Source organism: Labeo rohita, unplaced genomic scaffold (genome assembly GCF_022985175.1).
Source record: "Labeo rohita strain BAU-BD-2019 unplaced genomic scaffold, IGBB_LRoh.1.0 scaffold_600, whole genome shotgun sequence".
NCBI lineage: Eukaryota > Metazoa > Chordata > Actinopteri > Cypriniformes > Cyprinidae > Labeo > Labeo rohita.
The window spans coordinates 7,904-31,365 of record NW_026129525.1 but is presented as its reverse complement, the minus strand read 5'-3'; the positions used below and the strand labels follow the sequence as shown (position 1 = coordinate 31,365).

At 38.2% G+C, this 23,462-nt stretch overlaps 1 protein-coding gene across 1 annotated transcript in view; it reads left to right on the top strand.

Moving 5' to 3' along the window:
* Positions 1-22,588, top strand: part of LOC127161241 (inactive phospholipase D5) — a 39,252-nt gene extending 16,664 nt beyond the window's left edge. Inside the window, exons 2-10 of the mRNA XM_051103882.1 lie at positions 5,032-5,168; positions 9,363-9,540; positions 9,662-9,770; positions 13,145-13,272; positions 13,436-13,633; positions 14,333-14,469; positions 14,832-15,000; positions 22,065-22,155; positions 22,273-22,588. Coding sequence (XP_050959839.1) covers positions 5,032-5,168; positions 9,363-9,540; positions 9,662-9,770; positions 13,145-13,272; positions 13,436-13,633; positions 14,333-14,469; positions 14,832-15,000; positions 22,065-22,155; positions 22,273-22,496 — 1,371 coding nt within the window. The 3' untranslated portion in view covers positions 22,497-22,588. The remainder of the gene's footprint in view (positions 1-5,031; positions 5,169-9,362; positions 9,541-9,661; positions 9,771-13,144; positions 13,273-13,435; positions 13,634-14,332; positions 14,470-14,831; positions 15,001-22,064; positions 22,156-22,272) is intronic.
* Positions 22,589-23,462: the final 874 nt, after the last annotated feature.

The following is a 23,462-nucleotide window of genomic DNA, read 5'->3' as shown; positions in this document are numbered from 1 at the left end:
GAGGCTTTTGTAGCTTTTCCATTATCTTCTATTTTTGAGGCACAGAGGAGATAAGGGCTGTAATTTTAATTCTGCATTTTGAACATTATGAATATTTTTTCCCTACTCAGACTTAAATATCTTGAATCTCAACCCCAGCCATGCTATAGTAATAATGCTCTTAGGCAAATCTGTAGAAAAACTGAACACAAGTGGAAGAGAGACAAGCTGCAATTATCAGCATGTGGTCAAAGCAGCAGGAACACAATATTTCTCAGATTGAGTTAATAGAAATGCCCATTTCCCAAAAGTTGTTTAGTACCATTAGCACAGTGCTGCACCTGATGACTTCACTTTACCTCTAATGCCTGTGAGGATCTTTTACACTTGTTATTCAGAGCTGCTCACAGCACACAGGCTGCTGTGTTAAAGGGGTAAATTATTTATTAGTAGCTGTTGAATCTGGGCTCTCTGTACTTAATAGTGTTAGATCACAGCACCATATTATGCATTGTTAATCACCAATAATCCTACCGTTCTGGTGGCTTAATAGCTTTTTATTGTTTATAGCTACACATGACTGTTAATAAAGACACTGGCTGCTCAAGTCACCACTAATTCAACTTCTGGAAGCCACCATTAAAAGGAAATCTTTGTTTCTCATTAGGTCTGAATCAGTAGGTTGTTACATCAATGTGGAACCCACTGCAGAACAGAAAGTATGTAAGTCCAATGTTACTGGAAAACAAGCATTTCTTCAGACATGATTACAACAGGCACTACCCAGTAACGGTTATTTACCTGGACATCCACGTTGGTCCATCCCAGGGGTTGTACATCTGGCAAGTGCAATGGTGCTTGTTCCCAACCTGGTAATTCTTCTTCTGAAAACTGCACACTAGTCTTGAGTTTTTGTTGTCGTTCTGTTGGATTCAGGTGTTCACAGTGGGACAGGTCTGAGGACCAGAGGTGTTAGTAACTATGGATCCATTAATACTTCTCTTAGTGTGCTTATTTTTGAGGGAGAGTAGTTATATCAGGATGCTGGATGATGTGTCTGTAATGACTAAACCTGTTCATTCATAACGCAGACATTTCACTGTACGTTCATTTACATACTGATTAGTGGAGTGTGCTGAGTTTAACCGCCCAAATTAATTCTCTTACTCTTTTTCTAACCTTTAATTTAGTTTTAGTTTTATAATATAATAATAGTTTATGTAATAAAACACCACTCAGATTTTGTTTGACATTTGCATTGTTTTAACCATTTCAAGGACTTGTTTCTGTTACGTTACTGGGCAGTGGATTGGGGGGAGATGAATGGCGTCGCCGCTGCTTGTCTGTCCATTGCTGCAGAGGACTTGACTGGCAAAAGGCTGTTGAGATTTCACTCCTGCAGTGATAGAATATATATTTTAAGATGAGTTTGATTATCTCTTCTTCAGTGATTTCTGGGTTCCAACAACTATGGAGGGAATGACACATATACGCAAAACCTCTAATGCTTAAGTCATTCCTTGAAACGGGTGCCATTTGGCTCTGCAACATTTGATGAGATGCATAAGGCACAATAATGCCCCAAAGTGTGTTTCCAAAGCTTAAAGTTCTTCATTCAAGTGTTAGTGTTAACATGATATATGATAAAATACTTTTCTTAAAGAGCAGCATACTACTTTTTAATAATTTTTCATTAGCACATAGCCAGTTTCACATGTCCGTACTAACATGACATTTGCATCTAAAATATCACCAAATAAGGTTTGTTTTTCTTCCCAAACATTTATTATTTTGAAGATTATATGTGCGTCCCTGTTTATAGAAGACATATTTATAGAAAAAAAAAATCCTCATTTTTTTTGTAAACATTTTATGATTTGTGTGTGGCCCTCCTTTTGATTTACCCCCCCCCCCCCGTCACACTAACAATTCATGCAGAATAGATAGATTAATGCAAAGAAAATTATATTTCACTTTGAATGCATGTATGCTAGGTGACATCTGTGGCCATTTTGGGATGAAATTTACCACCCTATCACATACCAGCCTGTCATGTTTTATTGTGATGTGGTGGTAAGGGATGTAATGGGGTGGTTCTGCTTGTTTGAATGTGAGGATGTGTGAAATCAAGGATTCTAATGTAGGCTAATCAACTTATTTTATTATTATTTATTGTTAACACTACCCTGTTTCGCTCACTCACTCATTACTCACTCATATCTCTTTCAGTCACTCATCACTCACCATCATCAGCTGCATAAAAAGTGGAGGAAGCAGAACAAGAAGAGAAAAGAGAAAGCCGGTCAAGGTAGTGCACAGTTAGGATTATTAATAAATGGACACGTAGAGAACAAGAAGCAGGCCTATCATTGATGGTAACTGTTTTTACATACGGAGTACATGACTTGTCCATACCACCCTGTCACGGTGAACCACCCCGTCACATCAGTTACCACCCCGTCACAGGATCATTTTGTTAAAAGTTTATAGAAAGGAAATGAAATGTTACATAAATGAATGTTGAATGATGTTGAATTAGTGTGGACTAATTCAATACATGTACATTTATTTGTATTTTTTAAATAAATTGGATTTTTTCAGTACAAACAATGAGGCCACTGAAACGTCCAATTCTTTTTTCAAGACAAAAAATCTAATAATAAAAAAATGCAATTTCTGTTGATAGGAAAAAAATTTTTTTTTGCCTGAATAAAAAGGGTAATATTAATATTAATATTAAGGATTTTGTGCCTGAGGTGGGCAAATGTGTTTTTTGGAAGAACATATATTTTAAGTTGTAGGTTTTATGAGGTAAATGTAGGTAAATGGCACTCGTTTCATATAATGTCTCCTTGAACTCAATTATGAATTCTCTAGGTCAATTCATCAACATAGCTGTTCAGAAACTGGTCTGAAACTCTGCCCATGTCGAAATGTAATATGTGGCTACACCCCACCATTCACAGACAGTAGCAGCACAGGGCCAGTTCTGGACATTTGGAGTCTCTAGACAAAATTCATATTGGAGGATCCCCACACCCTTCATCTCCTCCACCACATTTAACAATAAATAAAAAGCATTAGAAACAAATATAATTCCCAATCATTTTCTACTGACAGTATGCATCTTAAAAAAATGTTGCAAACATGTTGTAAAGACTTTTGCACAGTGCTGTAAAGGTGTTTGTACTAAATGTACTTTCAAGATGGTGCCAAAGATGATAGTAGGGTGACCACCTGTCCCGCTTTGTGTTGTACTGCACAGCATTTTCACCCCTTGTCCTGCACGTCGCATATTGAGAAAATGTCATTTTCATCAGTCTTTTGAATTTTTAACAGTTATATTAAAAAACATCCATGCGTTGTTTTTCCTTTTTAAGAAAGCTTTTTATTTATTCTTTTTTGCGGCATAGTTTCTGCGCAAAGGATTTGCGGACCTCATCAAGTGATCTAAAACCACAGACGGAAGTGGTCGAACGTACACGGAAAAACACGATATTCCCCATTCAAAAAATAAAAATCTATGCAGCTTTTGGACGCAACTTTCTTCTTATTTTAATAGCTAGTTTGAGGCAGTTTCAATGGTATTATTTTAATGACAGATGTCTAGAGCGCATTATTGTAAGGCGGGCCGCATCAAAAAGCACAAATCTCTTCTCTCGCAGGTTTCTCTTTAGTTTCATAGAAAAGACACGCTTTCTCTCGCTTACATGTGCACGCTCAGAAACACAGATCAGCACATATGACAACGGATGTAACCAGCATTTACATAGCATAACAGTAGAAAATGTATCAGTCTCACACGTGTCCCGCATTGTCCCGCAAAATCACATCTATGTCCCGCCACCACGCTATTCCAGGTGGTCACCTTAGATGACAGCCATGTTGCAAGCTCCAAAAAAAGTTGCATTTTTTTGTCTATTTTACTTTATTGTTTTTCATGCTGGATGTGACCACTTTTAAAAATTGCACCACAAACCAGACTTTGAGTTCTTGAACGTTGATGCTTTGTCTACAGACACTGTATCAGAGCCCTAAATGCAGCTGGAAAATGACCTCCTTTCCCATCCATTTTACTGACTACATTCAGTCACTGGACAGCAAACTCTGTGATCTGCGGGCACACATCTACTATCAACAAGAAGCAAGGAACTGCTGCAGAATCTGCCTCACACAAACCTGGATGTCTGCGGAGGATCCAGATTCAGCCATCGAGCATAGGGGGCTCTCTGTGCACCGCACAAAGCTCTGCAGAGAGTCACGCAAACTGGCCGTTTGCTTCATTGCTTCCCTCTCACCGGGACATCTGTACCAGGCAGTGTATGAGTAAAGCCTGGAGGATCAAGAGTGATTCCAACTACCTGTCCCACAGATTGCTCAGAATTTTGGTCCCAACGAAACGACAGCTTTTTTCCTCAGAACTGATACACCCCCACAGCATATCTCCACTATATCCTATATCTTGCACTGTACTTTAACACTAACAACACAGTTCAACATACTGGACTCTACTGCAGCAAACACCGCACTTCAATACAATAATTGTCTCCTATCACCCGATTACCAATCCAGTGCTCATCCATACAGCAGTATGTGCACTATCTGTACTTGACGTATATATATATATAGTGTATATTGTGTACATATCGTGTATAATGTGTTTTGTTAACTGTCAAGTATGTCTAATTATATACTATGTATATTGTATTTATCTAATTGTATATTGTGCAGTGTCATCTGTGTATCATCTGTAAGTATGTAAATTGTATTCCACACTGTCTGGAGATGTTCTCAAGAATTTCACTTACCACAGCACTTGTGCTGTGACAATAAAACTGATTTGCTTGGATTAGTATGTGATAACCAGGGAATTTGGAATTTGGATTTGGACACTATCCACTCTTTTACATTTGTGGATAAACTTTAAACTTTTAGCTGAATTGCTTCCTTCTGCATATAGATTGACTATCTGTCTCCAAGGCAAAGCAGTTTCTCATATACAAATTCTAGCTCTGAATGAGTGTTTTTGCTTCTTCCTCTTGTTTCTTGCAGTCTCAGCACAAATGCATTGTGATCTTTGCGCTGGTGTGCTGCTGTGCTGTCCTGATAGCATTAATATTCTCTGCTGTAGATGTGTGGGGGGATGACGAGGACGATATCGTCGAAGAAAAATGTAGCAGTACCTGCCGGTAAGCAAAACTCACTCACCGTGCATTATTGTTATTGTTATGAATATGATATGAATATGAATGAATTCACTGAATGAATTTAACCATTTGCATGCCTCCTTGCTCCCTGAGGGTGAGAAATACGCTGAGTGGCTGGACTGATACGAGCCAGAAGTTCAGAACTTTGTTGATTTTCGAAAGGAGTTGAATGCTGTATGGATGGATAATATAAGCTCATCAAACACTAAATCTCTGGAAAACATGTTCAAACAGATGTAGGACAGGCCCAATGTGGGAACAAAGGTGCAGCTACATGAAGTAGAACCTCAGGATAATGTACTGACCACTTTCAGCAGAGCATCAAAGAGTATTTCATCTGGCCATGTACAAGCAAAAAGACATAAGCTGCTGCTTTACTTGAGACACATACCCTGGACATGGACAAGGCTAAACTTACAGCAGCTCAGTAAAAAAGAAGCAGCTGCTCATGGCCAAATTAATGATGTTTGTAGAGTTTGAAACATCAGCTTCGGTGCCTAGGGATGATCATCCAGACTCAGAATCAAGCTCATGTTTTACAACAAGCAAACCTCCAGTGACTCTGGAAGCAATTTGACTCATTTTAGTGAAATCAGTGAACCCACACTGACCAGTGAAAACAAAATATATTGCTGAACAAATTTTGCAGAACAAAAACTATCAAAAGCAATGTACTGCATTACACTTCTTCCATAATAACATTTGAATGCAACATAGAGGACAAAACTGACAATAGCAAAGATAAACTGCATTTTATATACATCTGGTTTACAATCCTGGTACAAAGCTGTCTGTGTATGGATCCTACAAAAGGACTCCTTGAGGCAAAAGTCTTCTAAAATAGCGTATTTGTAACTAAGACAAAGTTGCCAATGAATATAATATAGCATCATATAGGGCTGCTATTAAGCCAGAGGATGGTGTCGCTGTATTTGAAAGAGGTTTGGCTGAATCAGATTGATGCTGACAGGAGTCAACACTGCCAAGACAATGGAGAAGAATCATTAACATTCATGGACCCTAAGCAGTCAAGACTATTCTGGGATCTGTGGTAAATGGATCACTCAACTGAGCCTGCCCTGTTTAGTAGGCCATGTGTAAATGTACATTTCCATAGCCACAACTGAGGATCTGCTAGTGCAACAGTGCAAAGAGGACTTTGTGGAAGACCAGTGTGAAATGTCTTTTGAAAACAAACGGTTAAAGAGAATTGGACTCTATTATCTGCTTTGCCTTATTGAAGGAAACCCAAATGCCTAATAACTGTCAGGTAGCAGTGCAAAGAGTTCTCGTCCTGTCAGAAGATTCAAGAACGAGCCCTCCGTCTTTTTATTACATTCTAGAAAGGCCATTCTAAATTCATAGGAAAGGTCATCAGGCCTTACAAGCACTCTCTTGGGTTCTCTCCTGTGTTTTTGCCAGCAATCCATCACCCTGATGGCAGACATTGAGAAAGTCTGCAAGAATTCTAGATGGTAATCTGTCTTTTTGCAGCAGTCAGTTCCTCTAGCAGTGCAAGCTTTGCGTTAATGAAAACCGCAACTGACAAAGCAGACACATTCACTAAAGAAGAAGAGGAGAAACTTACGAGATCTGTTCACGCACACATACTCATGCAATGATATATTCCCCATGCCCTTTCCGAAAGATGGCAACAAATTGAATGTCCCATTAAGAAATTCCTTTGCAATACATAGAGGCGCTCTAATGGATCAGTTCATTGCGTTGGTCTAGGTCAGCTGTCGAAGCAGACGATGACACCTTCAAACATGCTTACAGTGTGCTGTTTGTCCATGAATAATATCCTGAACAGGTTGGTCAGCTCCTTGTAAATGCCACTGCTCTTCAAGGTCCTGCCTTGCTGCTCAAGCTTTCATCTGCACATGTTTTGAGCTTTCTCACACAGCATTTTTCTCTGTGTCATCACAAATGCATGCAATGACTCAACAAATCACTCTGTGGTATTATCACATTATTCTTCTTTAGTTCCAAACACTAGCGTTCAGGACTACCACTGGAATAAACAACAATTTATCTTCACTTTCTCTTCTGCCGTAGCTTGTCTACTAATTCGCTTGAAGCTTGCCGTCGTGAACTGCTGATATTGTTGGCTCCTAATTGCTTGTTGTGTTCCTCATTGTTAAGTCACTTTGGGAAAAAAAAACTGTTAAAAGAATGTATGTAAATGTAGTGTTAAATACCTGCGTGATTCTTCCAGAGGATGTTCATAGAGTCACTCTAGCATTCCATCACATAGATGACTTTAGAAGACTTTAATGTGAAGATATTTTGAGAAATGTTGTAAATGTGTTTGAATGATGTTTACTGATGACATAACATATTTTATGTAGTTCAGCACTGTATAATTGTCATAAGACATTGTTCTTTCATATTGTTTTGTTTTTAAACTCTAAACAAACCTGGCCACGAGGGAAGCAGTTTATTGCTAAAAGCACCAAATCCTGATCTTGCACACAATCTTTTGTCTGTTTTATTTATTTATTTGCTTTGTTTTTTTAAATGGCTAACTTGTATGGTCTTAATTATAGGGGTTTGTAAAGATATGATTTACAGAGAGTATTGATTTGGAGCTATTTAGTCCTGGACAGGGTGCGGGTAAAGTGTCCTTTTAAGATATTCCATTACACAGACTCAATATACAGGCGCTGTAACAGGATAGGAACTATGATCAAATCTACATGCTGTAGCAGTAGAAAAAAAAACATTAGCAGGCGCTTCTCATCTGAGGCCACTTTCAGTACAAGAGAGTAGTAAAATCCCTCTGGAGCCACTAATGATGCTTTAAGTGTTGGAGTTCGAGTGATGGTGGTAATGCACAACTGGGACCTCAGTAAATCTCATTTCCTGAATTGAACCCGGGACCTTTCACAGCCAACATCCTTAACCACTAGACCACCACAACCCTCCTGTGAATTCTGTTTGCATTAGCGTCCGCTGTCTGCAATTCTTCTTAAGTTGAGAAGATGAATGTGTAATATTTGTAATTTTGTTTTAATTATGGAGGAGAACCTGGAGTTCACTTCCATAGTACGTTTAAAAGCAAAATGTAAAATAACATGTTTCATATAACCATTGTTTTCAGACTTTAATTTGGACATGATAAAAAATGAGACATTAGTGTCATTTAGGAGAACATGTTCACTTTACAGGGGCTCCACCTTACCATGGGTCTCTCCTCCGGATTATGGCAAATAGGGAATGGGTGCAACTGATTTCTTCGCTTCACGAGCCCACGTGACCAGGACACTTGCTTAAGGCAATGCTGGCAAGCCACCATAATATACATACATTTATGTATGTATGTGTGTATTCATAATCATTGTTTACACTTGTATTGTATTTATTATTGCATTATTTCCATTGGTATATGCTGTTCTCTGTTGTGTTTGTAGGCCCACTGTGTCTTGTCATCCAGGTGTTTTGTTTCTCCTATTGATCTGTGTATTCCATGTCTCTGTGATCTGATTCTGTCTATTGCAGCCAGATAAAGATTTCTTGTGCTGAATCACTGTCAGGATGACAAATACACATAACTATATGTAATTTTGTAATCTAGTAAAATCTTAGAGGTGTCACTATGGCATTTTTGTACACACAGTGGCAATTCATCAGCTATGCACAGCTGTCCTGTTGTTAAGTCTGACACTACATATCACCGTTTCCAGGTTCACACACTCCTTCAGATCCCAAAAGCAAACAACTAAAAATGCTAATATATATATATATATATATATATATATACTTATGGTGGGCTTCAGTACTACTGAAAACTCATTGTGCTAACCGAACTCTTAATTGGCCACACAGTGACTCATTTCCTGAATTCTTAAAATATTGGCATCTGGGACGTTGTGAGTCCGGAAACTGTAGTGTAAACTCTGAGTTAGCTGAATGAATAGTGCTTATAAATGTCTGTTGAGTATTCTCACCTGAAACAGAGTAGCAGTTTGGACCTGGAAACAGTATTACTGGTCAACATGTCAGAGCTTAACAAGCGGATAATATACCACACGCCCACATAACCCTATGGAAAATTAAATTAAAAACTTTTGACAAATAACAGCACTTATGTTGCATTTGGTGGGAAAATCTTTGCCCTTGTAATATCTGCTCTCAGTGAATCCTGCCCGAATACAGATTCTCTTGTGTTCACAGTGTTGTGCTTGTGGAGAATATTCCAGAAGATCTGTCCATTACATATAAGGACACAGTTTCACTGGCCGCTGGTCTCCGTGAGCTTTTGGAGCAAGCACATCGATCAGTTGAGATTGCGTCACCATGGTGGGCACTGAACTCTACAGAGTATGAGTCAAAACCTCCCCAGGCCAAACAGGTAACATCCAACATACCAGAGAGTCAACAGATCTGCTGATTACGTCTGAGAGAGTTTCTTTTAAACAGAGCTAGATTCATCCCAGTGTGACTACATTTAAATGTAACTGTTTCTTCCTTAGGGTCAGATCTTACTCCAGAAGTTGATGAGTTTGCAGTCTCGCTCAATCAGTTTGAGGGTGGTCAGTGGACTGACTAATTCCTCAGAGCTCAAGGTACTCGCTCAGAATGGTAAGTGTATGATTTTACTTAGCATCCACTGTCTAACAAAACAATCTCGTAAGACTTTCTGTGTTTGGACTAAGTGTAAAGAAGCAAAGGCACAGGTATTTGCTAAGTTTATTAACTGTTTACTCCATGAATCCAGAGGTGCCCAAAGTTCAGGTCCATCCGTGATCAAACACACTTGAGCCACACAATTAATCTCGTCGGTAGCAATTGATAATTACAGATGAGCCTGAAGATCTACCGGAACAGGATTGGACACCCCTGCTCTAATCAGTGACCCAAATAAACCTCCAATCAAACCAGCAATACAGTTTAACAGAGCAATAAATAAAACTCTTCTTAGGTCCACTCCCAGATTTATCCACATCTCCAAGTTTCCAGTGGATCCTTGAGCTTTGTCCTACTGCTTTAAGATTCTCCCTGGCCCTCATCTGCTCAGATAGATAGCTGAAGATGACAGGCTTTGGAAGGATTCCTGAAAATCTAAGAAGGACCACTAGCGAGCAATGATAGGAGACAAAGCAGGGAAACTAGGACTACTGGAGGCTTGGGAGGAGTAGTGAGAAAAGAGAGAAGTGACTTGGTATAGCTAATTATGGGTCAGAGACAGATGGTATGAGGGAGATACTGGTGGCTTTAAAGACTTCATAGAAAAACTTGAGAGAAATAAAGCCATCCAAATTGGGATGAGCTGAAATCTTAAGAATAAGCTCAGGGACTCAAGATGGGACATAGGAGAAGGCTTGAGTGGGGTGTCTGGAGAAGTAGGAGAGCCTGGAATCTTGCAGGACTCAATGAATCAGGAGAAAGTGGAGTCATGACAAAACAAAGGACAAAGGTCTTTGTATGAGGGCACTGGACTCTTGTGTTTTGGGATCCCACCAAAGTAGCTCAGCTATACTGGCCTAGTAACTAATTATGTGTGAGGGTATTGCTTTACTAAGGAGGCGATCCTGAAGAACACCAAGATAAAGCACTTTAAAAGTCATTTCTTTGTCTAATTTTCTCATCATTTCAAAAGGTAAAAAAAAAAAGGTAAAAACTGCACTAGAAAAAATATGTAGATCTGATTTACTGCTGCTGCGGCAGAGCAAGTACTGAGATTTGCTACTGCCTATAAATCTACAGACATGCTGCCGTGAGCATGTAAAAAATACTGCTGCTGCACATATAACAAATATGAAATACCCCCACCACAAACCAGGAGACATAAGACATGGACAATAAAAGGCGATAAATGTATGCTGCTGAGTGTAAGAATATACACTGCTGCAGTGTATATATCCACACACATAGAAAGAATGAAATGCAGATTAGGGTTGGGCAATGTCTAGCAAATTGGCATCAGACGATGTTTATAATAAAACTTTGTGATGGACGATGACATCGGTGGGGGTTTGGGTGTCTGTATTCAGAAAGGCACGAAAAAAAAACACGTTCTAATAAAATGAAGCGAGCCACTAAAGGTTAGCACTTAACATGGTTAGCTAGCGGTAACCTGTTACATTATAGAACATAAAATTTCACTTACCACATAAACAGAGTAAGGAGAGATGACTGGCTTAACACTGGTGGCCCTATGTGTCAACACTGTGTCGTTAACAAATAGATATCTTGACGAGGTCTTCTGATTGACATGTGAGGCAACCAATCCAGTTCATTTTGTTCAACATTATCTTTAAGTAAATGTAAATGTTGACCACACCAGGATGTAACCATAGATCTTTCATTCAAGTTCAAAAAGAAAGTTAAAACAAATAATGGTGCAACAGTCTGCAGTAATAGCAGCTAAGAAATTGATTACAAACTTTTGGTGTACTTGACATACTTTTATCACTTCCAAGTTCCAACCGCTTAATGAACACATGCACGTGATAGCACTTAAGCTGTGTACACACCACAAGATAATTGGGCTGATTTGGGGCTGATTTCACCCCTTGGTGGTTTTAAAGATTATCTTATCAGATTTTCCTGTGGTGTGAGGTGTGTTAAGAGTGAATGAATCAGCTCGGAAGATTGTTGGAGGCACCCCGATCGCGAATCGTGAATATTAAACATGTTGAATATTTATGATCAGAAATCCTGATGTGTGGGGGGAACCCCGAGGACAAACGCCACACTCGCCACTTTGCCTTTCACATTACACAGACTGTTGCGCCACACCCCGGACTACATTTCCCATGTTCCACCACACCTGTCACGCTCACAGCTGTATCCAGTCATGTAGTGTATATATACAAGGCCATCACCATCTTTCTTGGCCGAGTATTGTTTAGCATTTAACACACCCAGTGTTAGCTACTTTAAATTTAAATTTGATCAAATAATATTTTGCTGGGTAATTCCTGTGCGGAATTTTGGATGATACTTCCTTAACCTTGTTTGTAATTACAGTAAATATTGATTAGCTATTAACCAAACCTTTTTCCAAACAATATTGCATGTCCAATTTGAATAAACAAGATGCAAAGACTTGCCAACTGTCTCGTTGAAATAAAGATCTTATAGAACTGTTGTGTGATGTTTATCCACAAATCTCAAGAGATTTTGCAAGATTTCTTGTGTTCACAGTCGGGACTCCGGTTGAAAATCTGGTGTGTGGTGTGCTGTCTTTGTCAAATCGTGGCACACCACACACTATAGGAGCGAAACAGTTAAATCTAGGTTTTTATGGTCTCTCACATTTTGAAGATCTTATAAGATTTTAAAAATCTTTTAGTGTGAACCCAGCATTAGTCTAAACCAGGGATCTCCAACCCTGCAGACTTCAGTTCCAGCCCTGCTCCAACACAGCTGTCTGTAATTAGAAAGTAGCCCTGAACACCTTGATTATCTGCTTCAGGTGTGTTTGACTGAGGTTGGAGCTGAAATCTGTAGAATGGTAGCTCTCCAGGAGCAGGGTTGGAGACCCCGGTCTAAAAAATGGACCCTTTTCACAAGCCTGTGATGACGCGTTTTAACGGACATCATCATCATAAATCCTTTAAAGTTTTTTATATTTTGATTTTTAACACTATACTTTGTATTATATCACCTTTTCATCAAGTTACCAAAAAACTAGTTACCGCTATTCGAGGGTGTTTCTAATGCCACGTCCATGGGAGCGACGGTAAATTTGACATTCAGATCAGTCCCTCTCAATTTTTTTCCTTTGAGTGAAAGTCGTAAAAAAACACTATTGTGTAGTTTCTCTTTTGCTATTTGAGCAAACAGGAATATTTGTGGTACTGTCCCATTCACTGCTCTTGGATTTTACCCAACTAAGACGACTTCCGCTATGACAAACCCAGAAATGTGAGAAAGGTCCATTTGAGAACCACTTCTATTGATTATCTAACAGCGAATTATAGCTGACTATTTGTTCATTGACCATCCAGGTGCAGATGTGCATTACCTGAACATGACAGCCCTCACTAAAGGGCAGCTCAACTCCTCCTTCTGGGTGGTGGACAGGAAGCACATGTACATAGGAAGTGCCGGCATGGATTGGAGGTCACTGTCTACGGTAAAGAACAACTCTATAGTTAAATACAAATTTATAAATATGCTTCTTTTTTAAAGTAAGTTGTTTTTAAAGTATGTTGGAGCTGTGTGATATGGCATGTTCTTCATCATGGTTAGTAATAAATCATTGGTCTGGTGAGTGAGGTGATGTGTTATTTTCACAGATGAAAGAGTTGGGCGTCATTATTTATAACTGCAGCTGTCTGGTGTTGGACCTGCACAGGATATTCAGCCTCTACTGGCAACTGCAGTATAAAGAGTTTTTGCCGTCAATATGGTCCAAGAAACTGAACGCTCTGAATAACAGAGACGAGAACCTTCAGCTCCATCTGAATGACACTAAAGCACAAGCATACATTTCTGTGAGTTGAGTTTTTATTATTTATTTCTTATTTTTTAATGTCACTGAAATATAGTGGAAGCAGAAAAAAGTCCTGGTGCACAGAAATGATCCTTCATTTGATTTGTCTCGCTCTAATCATGTTTAATATGTTTGTTACTGAAGGCACACTACAGTATAAATAGAGCGGAGAGAGACAGGCTTAGAAACGCATGATTAACAATGTTCATTTGCGGCACCGTTTATAGAAGAGAGATTTGCTATTATAAATGAACAGATGTAAGTTTCCATCGATTAAAGTTTGCATTGCTTTTAATATCCTTTTCGATCAATGAAGTCCTCACAGAAAATGAACAAGAGCTGTTTATCAAAGACCGCAGCTTCTGGAAGAGCGTGACAGCAGCAGTCGGTCAAGGTTCTGCTCGTCATCTGCCTGCTTTACACTTGATCAAATTCTTTACTGTGAGATGTGTTATATTTCAAAAGAGAGATGAAAGATGAATTACTGCTGCTCTCATGGTCACGTACTGGACGCGCAGGGAATAACAGTGGCAGTGTTCTTGCAAGCTCTCATGTAATGCGTGATTGGTGGTGCTTTTATAACACGAAGCTTCAGCAGCAGTGAAACTGACCAACGCAGAGCATCATTTTACACAGGGTACACATGATCTTTTTTGTTTTTTTGTTTGTTTGTTTTCCCCTTTATCATTTGTTGTGCTAGAGTTCTCCAGATGTTTTCTGCCCAAAAAAACGGACGAAAGACCTCGAGGCCATTAACAAAGTCATTCAAGAGGCTGAGACATTTATCTACATCTCTGTAACCAACTATTTACCATTGCTCAACCGCAGCCAACCCAGGTGAGTCCTGTTAAATGACCAAAATATCTACCATTAATGTTGCCATATAATACCTGCAGCTTATATCATGCTTGCAAATGTATTCTATCAGGATATTGGCACCAGATGGGGTTGCTACAGCATTTGGACAGCATTTGGACAATGCTAATCTGAAAGTGGCTCATGGGAACTTGGGATGCAATTCTTTTTAAATCCATTTACCTGAACAGTGAATGTCATGTCACTCCTACTCTCATTAATTGTCTGATGACACACAGTCTCAACCCAATTACTAGTCACCATCGTACTACTTGATTTACAGCACTGTTCACAGTAGTAACTGTATAGCGTATTACTGATGTTTACTCTATGTACTTTAACAGGTACTGGTCACGCATTGACAACATGCTCCGAGAAGCCCTGATTCTGAAAAAAAGCATCAAAGTACACCTGTTAATAAGCTGTTGGGAACAGACTGAGCCACTGACGGTGAACTTCCTGTGGTCTCTGAAAACACTCTGCGCAGAGTCAGAAAGCTGCTCAGTGGAGGTGGTGAGTGTGCATTTAGCAAACATTACTGAGGATTTATTTGTAAAAAGATTGCTGAGGTTCTTATTATTCACTTGTGATCACTGTTTAACATTGTACAAGCATCCTCAAATCTGACAGGTTATGACACACCAACAGCACTGACACATTTCTTTGTTTGTATCACTCTGCCATTCTGTGCATCACTGTTTGACAGTGACTCAAGCTGTCATTGTGCCAGTAGGTGTCTGTATTATGAATGAATCATCGAATCAAACAATTCGTTCACAAATCCAGATTTCAGGAATCAAACAAGTAAAAGGAAAAATAGTGCATTTGCAGAATAGTATGTCAGAATAGTATGACAGAGTTTTTATGGATGATTTACTCTTTCCTACTTGTGCATCCAATGGACAAGCAGTATTCTGCAGGTGCGCTTTTAAAAATGTAAATTCATTTTATGTACTTCTCACAACATCCACTAGGTGGGGAACAGAAGAACATACTTTAGTATCAACACACAGTTGACAGTCCACTACTGATTCCACATTACAAGACACAAATTGTAGTTAGTAATGTAATCCATTACATTACACATGTTAGGTAATATAATGTTTTTGATTACATTTAGATTACTTTTGACCTAACTCACATTATTAACAGCATGAAATGCATTAAACATTACATCAAGGTTTCCCAAACTGGTGTTCATGAAGAAACTGCAGGGGGTTCATGAGTTTAATGACAAGCTAATAATTAACAAAATCATAAAAATGTACAATTAAAATAAATAATGGAAACACTTTCTAAGCGTGCACTAATAAAGTGCTTACAAATCATTACCAAACTATTAGTTTATAGTTTATTCATAGTTTACTATATATATTAGGGCTGAACGTTTTAAATCTGAATAATGACACACTTATCATGAAATGAAGCATATACCATTTATCTAATGATGTGTTGGTTTTGTCATGATTTACTATATCCAGCAAAGAAGTGCTTGAAAATGGCCGGTGCGCACCGGTACGCAGTACAGCCACTTCTGACCTGTTGCCGGTACTCAGAGCCAAATTGTCAGTGTCTGGGTGATTAGAAATAACACTATATAAATCGCACTACCAGCATGGGTCATCTGTCATCTGGACAATTCACGTGAATGAGTGCAAGTGGAGTCGGTCTACCTCATATCTAATGAAAGTGTGTATCAGTAGCACGATTTTATGCTTCTATTTATATGCAGAAATCGACTTTGGTGTATGATACGCAATGGGTAGGATTAGGGTTGTGGGGTAGATGTGTATCTGATGCACCGGAAAACTGCGTGTTATACGCACATCAAACCAATGTCAGTGTATGAATAGCATGCCAAACAGAAACAGAAAATCGTGCTATTGATACACATTTTCATGAGACCGGGCTCACCCTAAACTCCTGAAAGTCCAAGGATCCAGTAAGCGAAAGCATTCAAACAGCACTAATGCAGAGAATAGTGACTTACATCCAGATGCCGGCAAATTGTTCTTTCCAGCGTGTATTTGCAGTGTTTTATAAAGAATGCTGGCTGAAAGAGTTTTAGATTATGTGGTGGTCAGAGGTTTAGTGATGCTGAATATATTGTAGTAAGAGTCAGGTACAGTCAGGACTTGTGCTAATTTGAATTGAAAACATTTATTGAATTATTGATTGATTGATTGATTGTGGCACAACATTATGAATTATGAAAATTAAAAAGTACTTATTTTTTAAGCTTATTTATTTTTAGTACTTGTTTTATTCTGCAAGCTTATTTGAAGATAAATGAAAAAAGAATACTTGGAGCATCCAAAAGAGCACCAAACGAAATAAAAAGTTTGTATATTTGATGCTGAAAAAGCTTTTCAGAAGTCATAATGTATAGTATGTGTACAGTATACAAGTCAAGTTGAGATACTGATCAGGACCACATGGAAAAGCCAAAAAACAAAAACAACAACAACAAAAAACCCTCAGCCAACCGCATTGAGCTGACTGCTAATACATATTACAGCACATGGATCCATTCAGAATAAATTGTTTGCACATCAATATATCAGACTAAAGTGAGAACTATCTATGGTTAATAGGTTGGTAACACAGCGTTATCTAACTATTTACATATCAACTAATTAAAATAATAATAATAATAATTTGGTTAATTACAAGGTCAGTGAAAGAAGAACTCACTGTTTGTATAAAGTCTATTAATGTATTAACTACATTGTATAAACTAATTAACTATAAACTAATAGTATGTTAATGATTTATAAATATTTTATTACTGTACACTTATTATAAAGTGTTACCTAAATCATTTTAAAATAACCACAAAGTAAAACATTTACTAAACAATATGCAGGTTTTTGGTTTACCTCCATGTCAAGTGATCATTAACCAATGCCAGAGAACCATGAACATGTAAAAGTGTTACTTAATTATTAATTATTATGAATTAATTAAATATGACTTATTAATCCCTGCCTTACATGTAAATAAGAAATAGCACAGATCTGTGCATTTTATGTGCTTAAAAGACAAAAGCCTTCCAAAGACAATACAAATAAAAATGAATGTGCTTATCAGTAGTTGAGGCTGAGAAAGTGTTGAAATGCTGAGAAAACACTTCTCAAAACTGAAATGGTTTTTGTAAATTTAGTGGTCAGATGCTGTGTGGCCTCTCACTTCTCTGTGTGATTATAGTCATCTGATTAGTAACTGGTCTTTGTGTGAATGTCCACAAAATTGGAAGACTGAAATAACAAAACTGAAACAGCACTGGGCTATTTTAAGAAAAAATTAATTAATTAATTAATTAATTAAAAAAAAAAAGATGTTTTAGGGAGAATCAGTAAGTTATATCTAATTTGTTGCTTGAATAACATGTAGTCATGTAATCAGTAAAAAAAAAAAATGACTGTAGTCTGAGAATTTAAAAATTTTATCAAATCTAATTACAAGTACTTTTGAAATGCAATTACATAATCCAGATTACATGTAATCAGTTACTAACCAGCACTGACAGTAGGACAAAATGAATCAAGGTGATTCAAGAGTGAATGAATATGTGATTTTTGTAACAAACCTTGTTAAAGTCTACGCACTACATCTGTCAAAATACATCACGTGTAATTATGGGGATGGGGAAAAGAATACAGGACAACACACAACACCCTCATCAATTCATCTGTACATTTTCAGATTCATTACATCACTAGTGCTCCGTATTGGAAACATCACACAAATCTACATGGCACATAAATAAGGCGTTTACTGCATTCGCTATCTCTGACTCCCCTCCCACTCCAATCACCCATCTCACACTCAGCCAGATCACACACACACACACACACACACACACACACATGAATGAATTAAAATACTCAGGCCGACAAGACCCATACGCTGGGGTGAAGAGCGTCCACAGAAAACACACAGTCAGTTGGAGTGAAGCATTTGTAAATAGACATGAAATCAAAAGTAAAAAAAAAAAAAATCCTGGAAAAAATGTCAAAATCAATAAAAACAAACTGAAGATGCATAAATGAAGATTCACTTTTAACCTTTTAACATGAAAAGACTTTGACTAGTCCTTGGAATGTTTAAAACATTAAAACACCAATAAAGACGTTCAAAGAACTGCATCTTTAGAACATAGCAGTAACACTGGATGTTCTGCCCACCTTTCAACAATGTAACAGTCAACGATGTCAACGTATTCCTTACAAAATACACTCCAATCAGCATTAAAATTTTCAAGCAAACAATAAGAAAAAATAAATAAGCAAGAAAATAGTACAAATACAAATGAAATACAAATGAAACAAAATACAAATAATATGGCACAATTAGGCCATTCTGTGTAACAGGAGCAGCAGACAGTCATCTAAAATTTCAAATATCTAACTGGATGGCCTGTTGTTTTACTGCCATTAAAAACTCTTAACAGTAGATATATCTGCATGTCGCAAACAATGCTTAATGATCACACTGACGTTTTACAAACACTTTACCAATATAATAAATACAATGAAATGAATAAAGATACTTACTTTGAATGATGAAGTTTGAAAGGTTGATGAAATTTGTTTGTAATCTCGTGCTGCACCTTTGACTGACGATCAAAATGGCACTATCATTCCATGTGCTCCAACGTCTGCACGTTACAGCGCGCATGCTCCAACCACCAAACCAACATGTGTGCTTGTAAACTTGCATGTGCATATCCAGCCAACAGTTCAAATTAAGTTGATCTGACAGTTTTTGAACCAACTTATTTCCACTTATTAGGTCAACTTTTTTGAGTTTTAATGTCCAGTTAACTAACAGATTTAAGTTATTCAAACTTTTTGCAAGCTGGATTTTTTACAGTGTACACACATGAACTAATCCTCGTCCTGCGTTACACATGCAGGACGGCTCAAGAAGCAGCAGATTTTGTACAAAAACAACTTGGACTACGTGGCCATGAACTTGCTCGGTGTTCAAGAACTCACTGGTCCTGTCAACTTGCATCTTGCAAATTAAAAGACCTGTTGCAGTAGCCTCAGGATGAAGTTGTGCAAGTGTTCTGTGGTTTATATGATGGTACTGTTTGAGTGTCTATTGTCCATCACAGATAGGTTGCACAAATATCTGCAGAGTAAGTATGGATTTGGCTTTAGCAGTAACGTATAAAGAAGCTGTCTGCGACACGCTGAAGACAAAACAAACTGACAAAATTCCTGTACAACAGGGCAAAATCTATTAGTCAGGCAAATGACAGTGCTGATCAATCCTCATCTCTTCAACGCAAGCAAAATTAATTTAAAGAATTTAATGCTGAATCAATTTGAGGTGCTGTTGGTACTGATCTCTTAAGCTCTGACCATTTGAAGAGGCATTTGTGCTCCCCTAGTGTGAATCAGATGATTAATGAGCTCGGTTAAAGGTTTTCAAGTGTAGGAGATTCTGAAGTATTCTGAAGGGTGTGCAGGCCTGTCACCCCTCTTCAGTAACCTTCTTGTCACAGGATCTGCTCAATGAAGTTGCACTGCACTACAGTATAGAACTATACTGCAGAAGAAATATATGTGGCAAAACATTACCCAGCAAAAAAGAAGGACGAAGGTAGCATTCTAGATATAGTAACAGTATACTCCCTGCTGGATGGTGACAGGTTCCTGTCACAATTATTTTATTTTTTTTCCCCCAATTGTACAGATTGTACCTGTCAGGAAAATGACATCAGCTTTAGCTAGTTTTCAAAATAAGGTCATAAAATTAACATAGCTAATATATAGCAAAAATCTTTGATGGAAACATGAATATAATGTACTACTGCAATAAAAATGGTGAAATGGTGTTAGTATCATGTTTCTATTTTCAGAACTAGATTGTTTTATTTTGTCCCAAACACAATTCGAGTGGATGGAACAGCATGATTTTGGATGATTGGGACGGTGCTTAAAGGCTAATCAAATAATAAACATGTTCAGTAAAATTTTGGGGTGAGAATTAAATGCGTTCAGTGAAATTAGTTTTATAAACACTGGGTAATACATTTGAACAAAAATAAACAGGGAGTCTTAATGATGAAAAAAATCTGCATGTAAAATATTAAAGTATGAACTAACTTTTGCAATAAATATGCTAAATCAATGAGAATATTTGCTGTCCTAATCACCCAAATGTTACTAGAAAAAAAAGGGAGGGGGGGGGGGCTCAGTGTACGTAAAAGCGTATGCGATCCTCCTTTTATTATGATATAGGTGTGTTTTCTCCACAAATAGATAGGTTACATCTTCAGTATTACAGAAATGCATCATGTGTTGAGCTGATGCTTTTAATTTTTTTTATTACATGTTGTAACCAGGGGCATAATAGGTCCCCTTTAAATGATTGTATTATTGTGCTTTTAGTGCTGTTATTTAAATGTTATGAAACTTCTTATTTAGAGGACAGTGCTGAGTACTGTGTACTGTAATAGCTTCATGATATATTGAGATATAAAACATGACACAGACATCGATAGCATCAGCTAAATGAGCAGCTGTGCGGATCCCTGCGATCAGAGCTGACGACCACTGGCCTCGAGAAAGAGTCCAATCTCTCAATGTATCTGAATAAATCTTTTTAGTGAACAGAATCAGATTAAGTCACTGGGATGAATCAGAGGAACTGATGTCTGCTTACAACTTGATTTAAAGAGGTCATGAACTGAGAAACCAAAATTCACTTGATCTTTTGACGTATAAGAATCATTGCACTATAAAAACGTCCTGTACGTTTCAGACCTCAAAACTTTGTTGTTAATCTCTATTGAGGGCAGTCTGCCTAAATGAAAGCTTGTGGAATGTTCTTCTCTATGATGTAATATAGTGTGGATAAGCACCGCCTCCACAGAAGAAGATCCACATCCCTGCCTGTTTAGCCCCGCCCACCGATTCCCACTTAGTGTTTACCAGAGAGGCGAACGAGCAGGTCTACGCAGAAACCAACTGATAAAGATGTCTGTGAAAACAACAGGACGCTCTGCAGTGGCAAATTGTGGGGGTGGGGGGTGGTGGGGGGATTTGTGTGTTTTAAACCTATATCACAGCGGCGTCCATCTATGAGGAATGAATGTACGCTGTTAGCCAATCATAGCAGTGGGCGTTTACTTTCGAGTCTACAGTCCGCCACGCCTATTCAAACGGAGCGTTCTGCAGAGGGAGGTTAAAATCAGGACAGAAAATAGCCTATTGCTTCTAAACGGTTTTAATGTCAAAATCCTGATAAGATTGTAAGTGGACCTCAGAGAGCAGTACGAAATAAAAAACACAGGCAGTTCATAACCCCTTTAGGACAAGATATAGAAGAGCTCAACGGAAGTTTATTTGAACAGATACCAGTAAAATTATTCACTACAGTTCGTTTTTTATTTGTGTTCATGACCAGAAATGACATCCATCAAGTAACGTAAGACATGGATCATTCTGAATGATCAACTTTTGTTTCATTAGCTATAAATGTGCACTATGGCTGGACTATTGTCCCTTTACGCAGTGCATGCTGAAACTGACAACATATGCGCTCTATTCTTCTTCTTGTAGAAGTTCTTCATTCCACAGAAGCAGAGCAATGGATATCTCTATGGAATCAATCACAACAGATACATGGTGACGGACAGAGCTGTGTATCTAGGTGAGAACATCTCTGCACTGATTAAGCTGCTGACGTCAGATGAAGTGAATTGAGATTTGAATTGAATTAAATGTTTGAACAATTTCTTCTACTAAAACCGTGTTTCTGGGCTCTCAGGGAATTTAAACTGGGTGGGCAACGAGTTTGTCTACAACGCGGGTGTTGGTGTGGTGATCAGTCAGCAGGTGGAGCAGAACAACTCGACTTTAGTTGAACAGATGAAAGCTGTTTTTGAGAGAGATTGGCATTCACACTACAGCAAAACACTACAGCCAAACAAGATCCCGGCATGCGGCGTGCACACGGTCAAGGAGCGGCCAGCGTCTAGCGATTCTCTCTGAAAACATTTGAAAATGACATGCAAACCTTAAATGTGTTGACTTTCAACTGTACCATACACAACTATTTTGCCATATTTTCTAGCCCCGTTTTAACCTGGAATTAGGATGCATTTTTATGATGCAATCAAAAGTGGTGCTATCAGACTGACAGAGCTGTCATTTGCTTGGAAGCCAGGTAACATAAGTTTGTCTGATACGCTATGGGCCCGTCCACACAAAGCCAGAGCTTTCCCTATCCAATCCTTGTTCTGAAAAAAAAAAATCTGTAAACATGCCATTGTCTCAAGAAATATCTGTACTGAAAATGATGTAGTGTACATGTCAGACCAGTATGTGGTGGTGTAATTCTGCCACAGAGAAGAATACTTGGAGCATGCACATAAACCTTCTGCGCTGTATACGAACCCAACACAACAAGAAGACACACATGGAACAAATCATTTGTTACGCTATTTATTATTCTGTGTTAATGTTAATTTAAATACAGTAGTTCATAGTTTGTTCATGTTGTTGTTGCTGTTACGTGACGTAGCGTGTGTCTGATTAGTGTTGAGACGTGGGGTGATGACATCATCATTTCACAAAATATACAGATTGTCTGTACACACGAAAACGCAAGGGTGTCATTTTTAGATTTATCCACCCGGTTTCAGGCTTCCAAAATGCTGGATCCATCTGGATGAAACGACTGTACGATACAAAATGTGTATGTATACAGCTAAACCCATCACCGTGTGGACAGGCCCTGTATTTATGCATGCTGTTCTGCACTCCCATTGAAGTAATGTAGGGTCTGATGAACATTTTGACAAAATCTGATTATAAATGCTTATAGGAGATCCATTTGTAATACAAACATCTTGGCTGGCACACATGTCTGATTTACTATCCACACGCACAAATACATCTTAATGCATCTTAATGCCACATGGAAACATGCATGAATTGTTTTAAGATTGTTGTTTT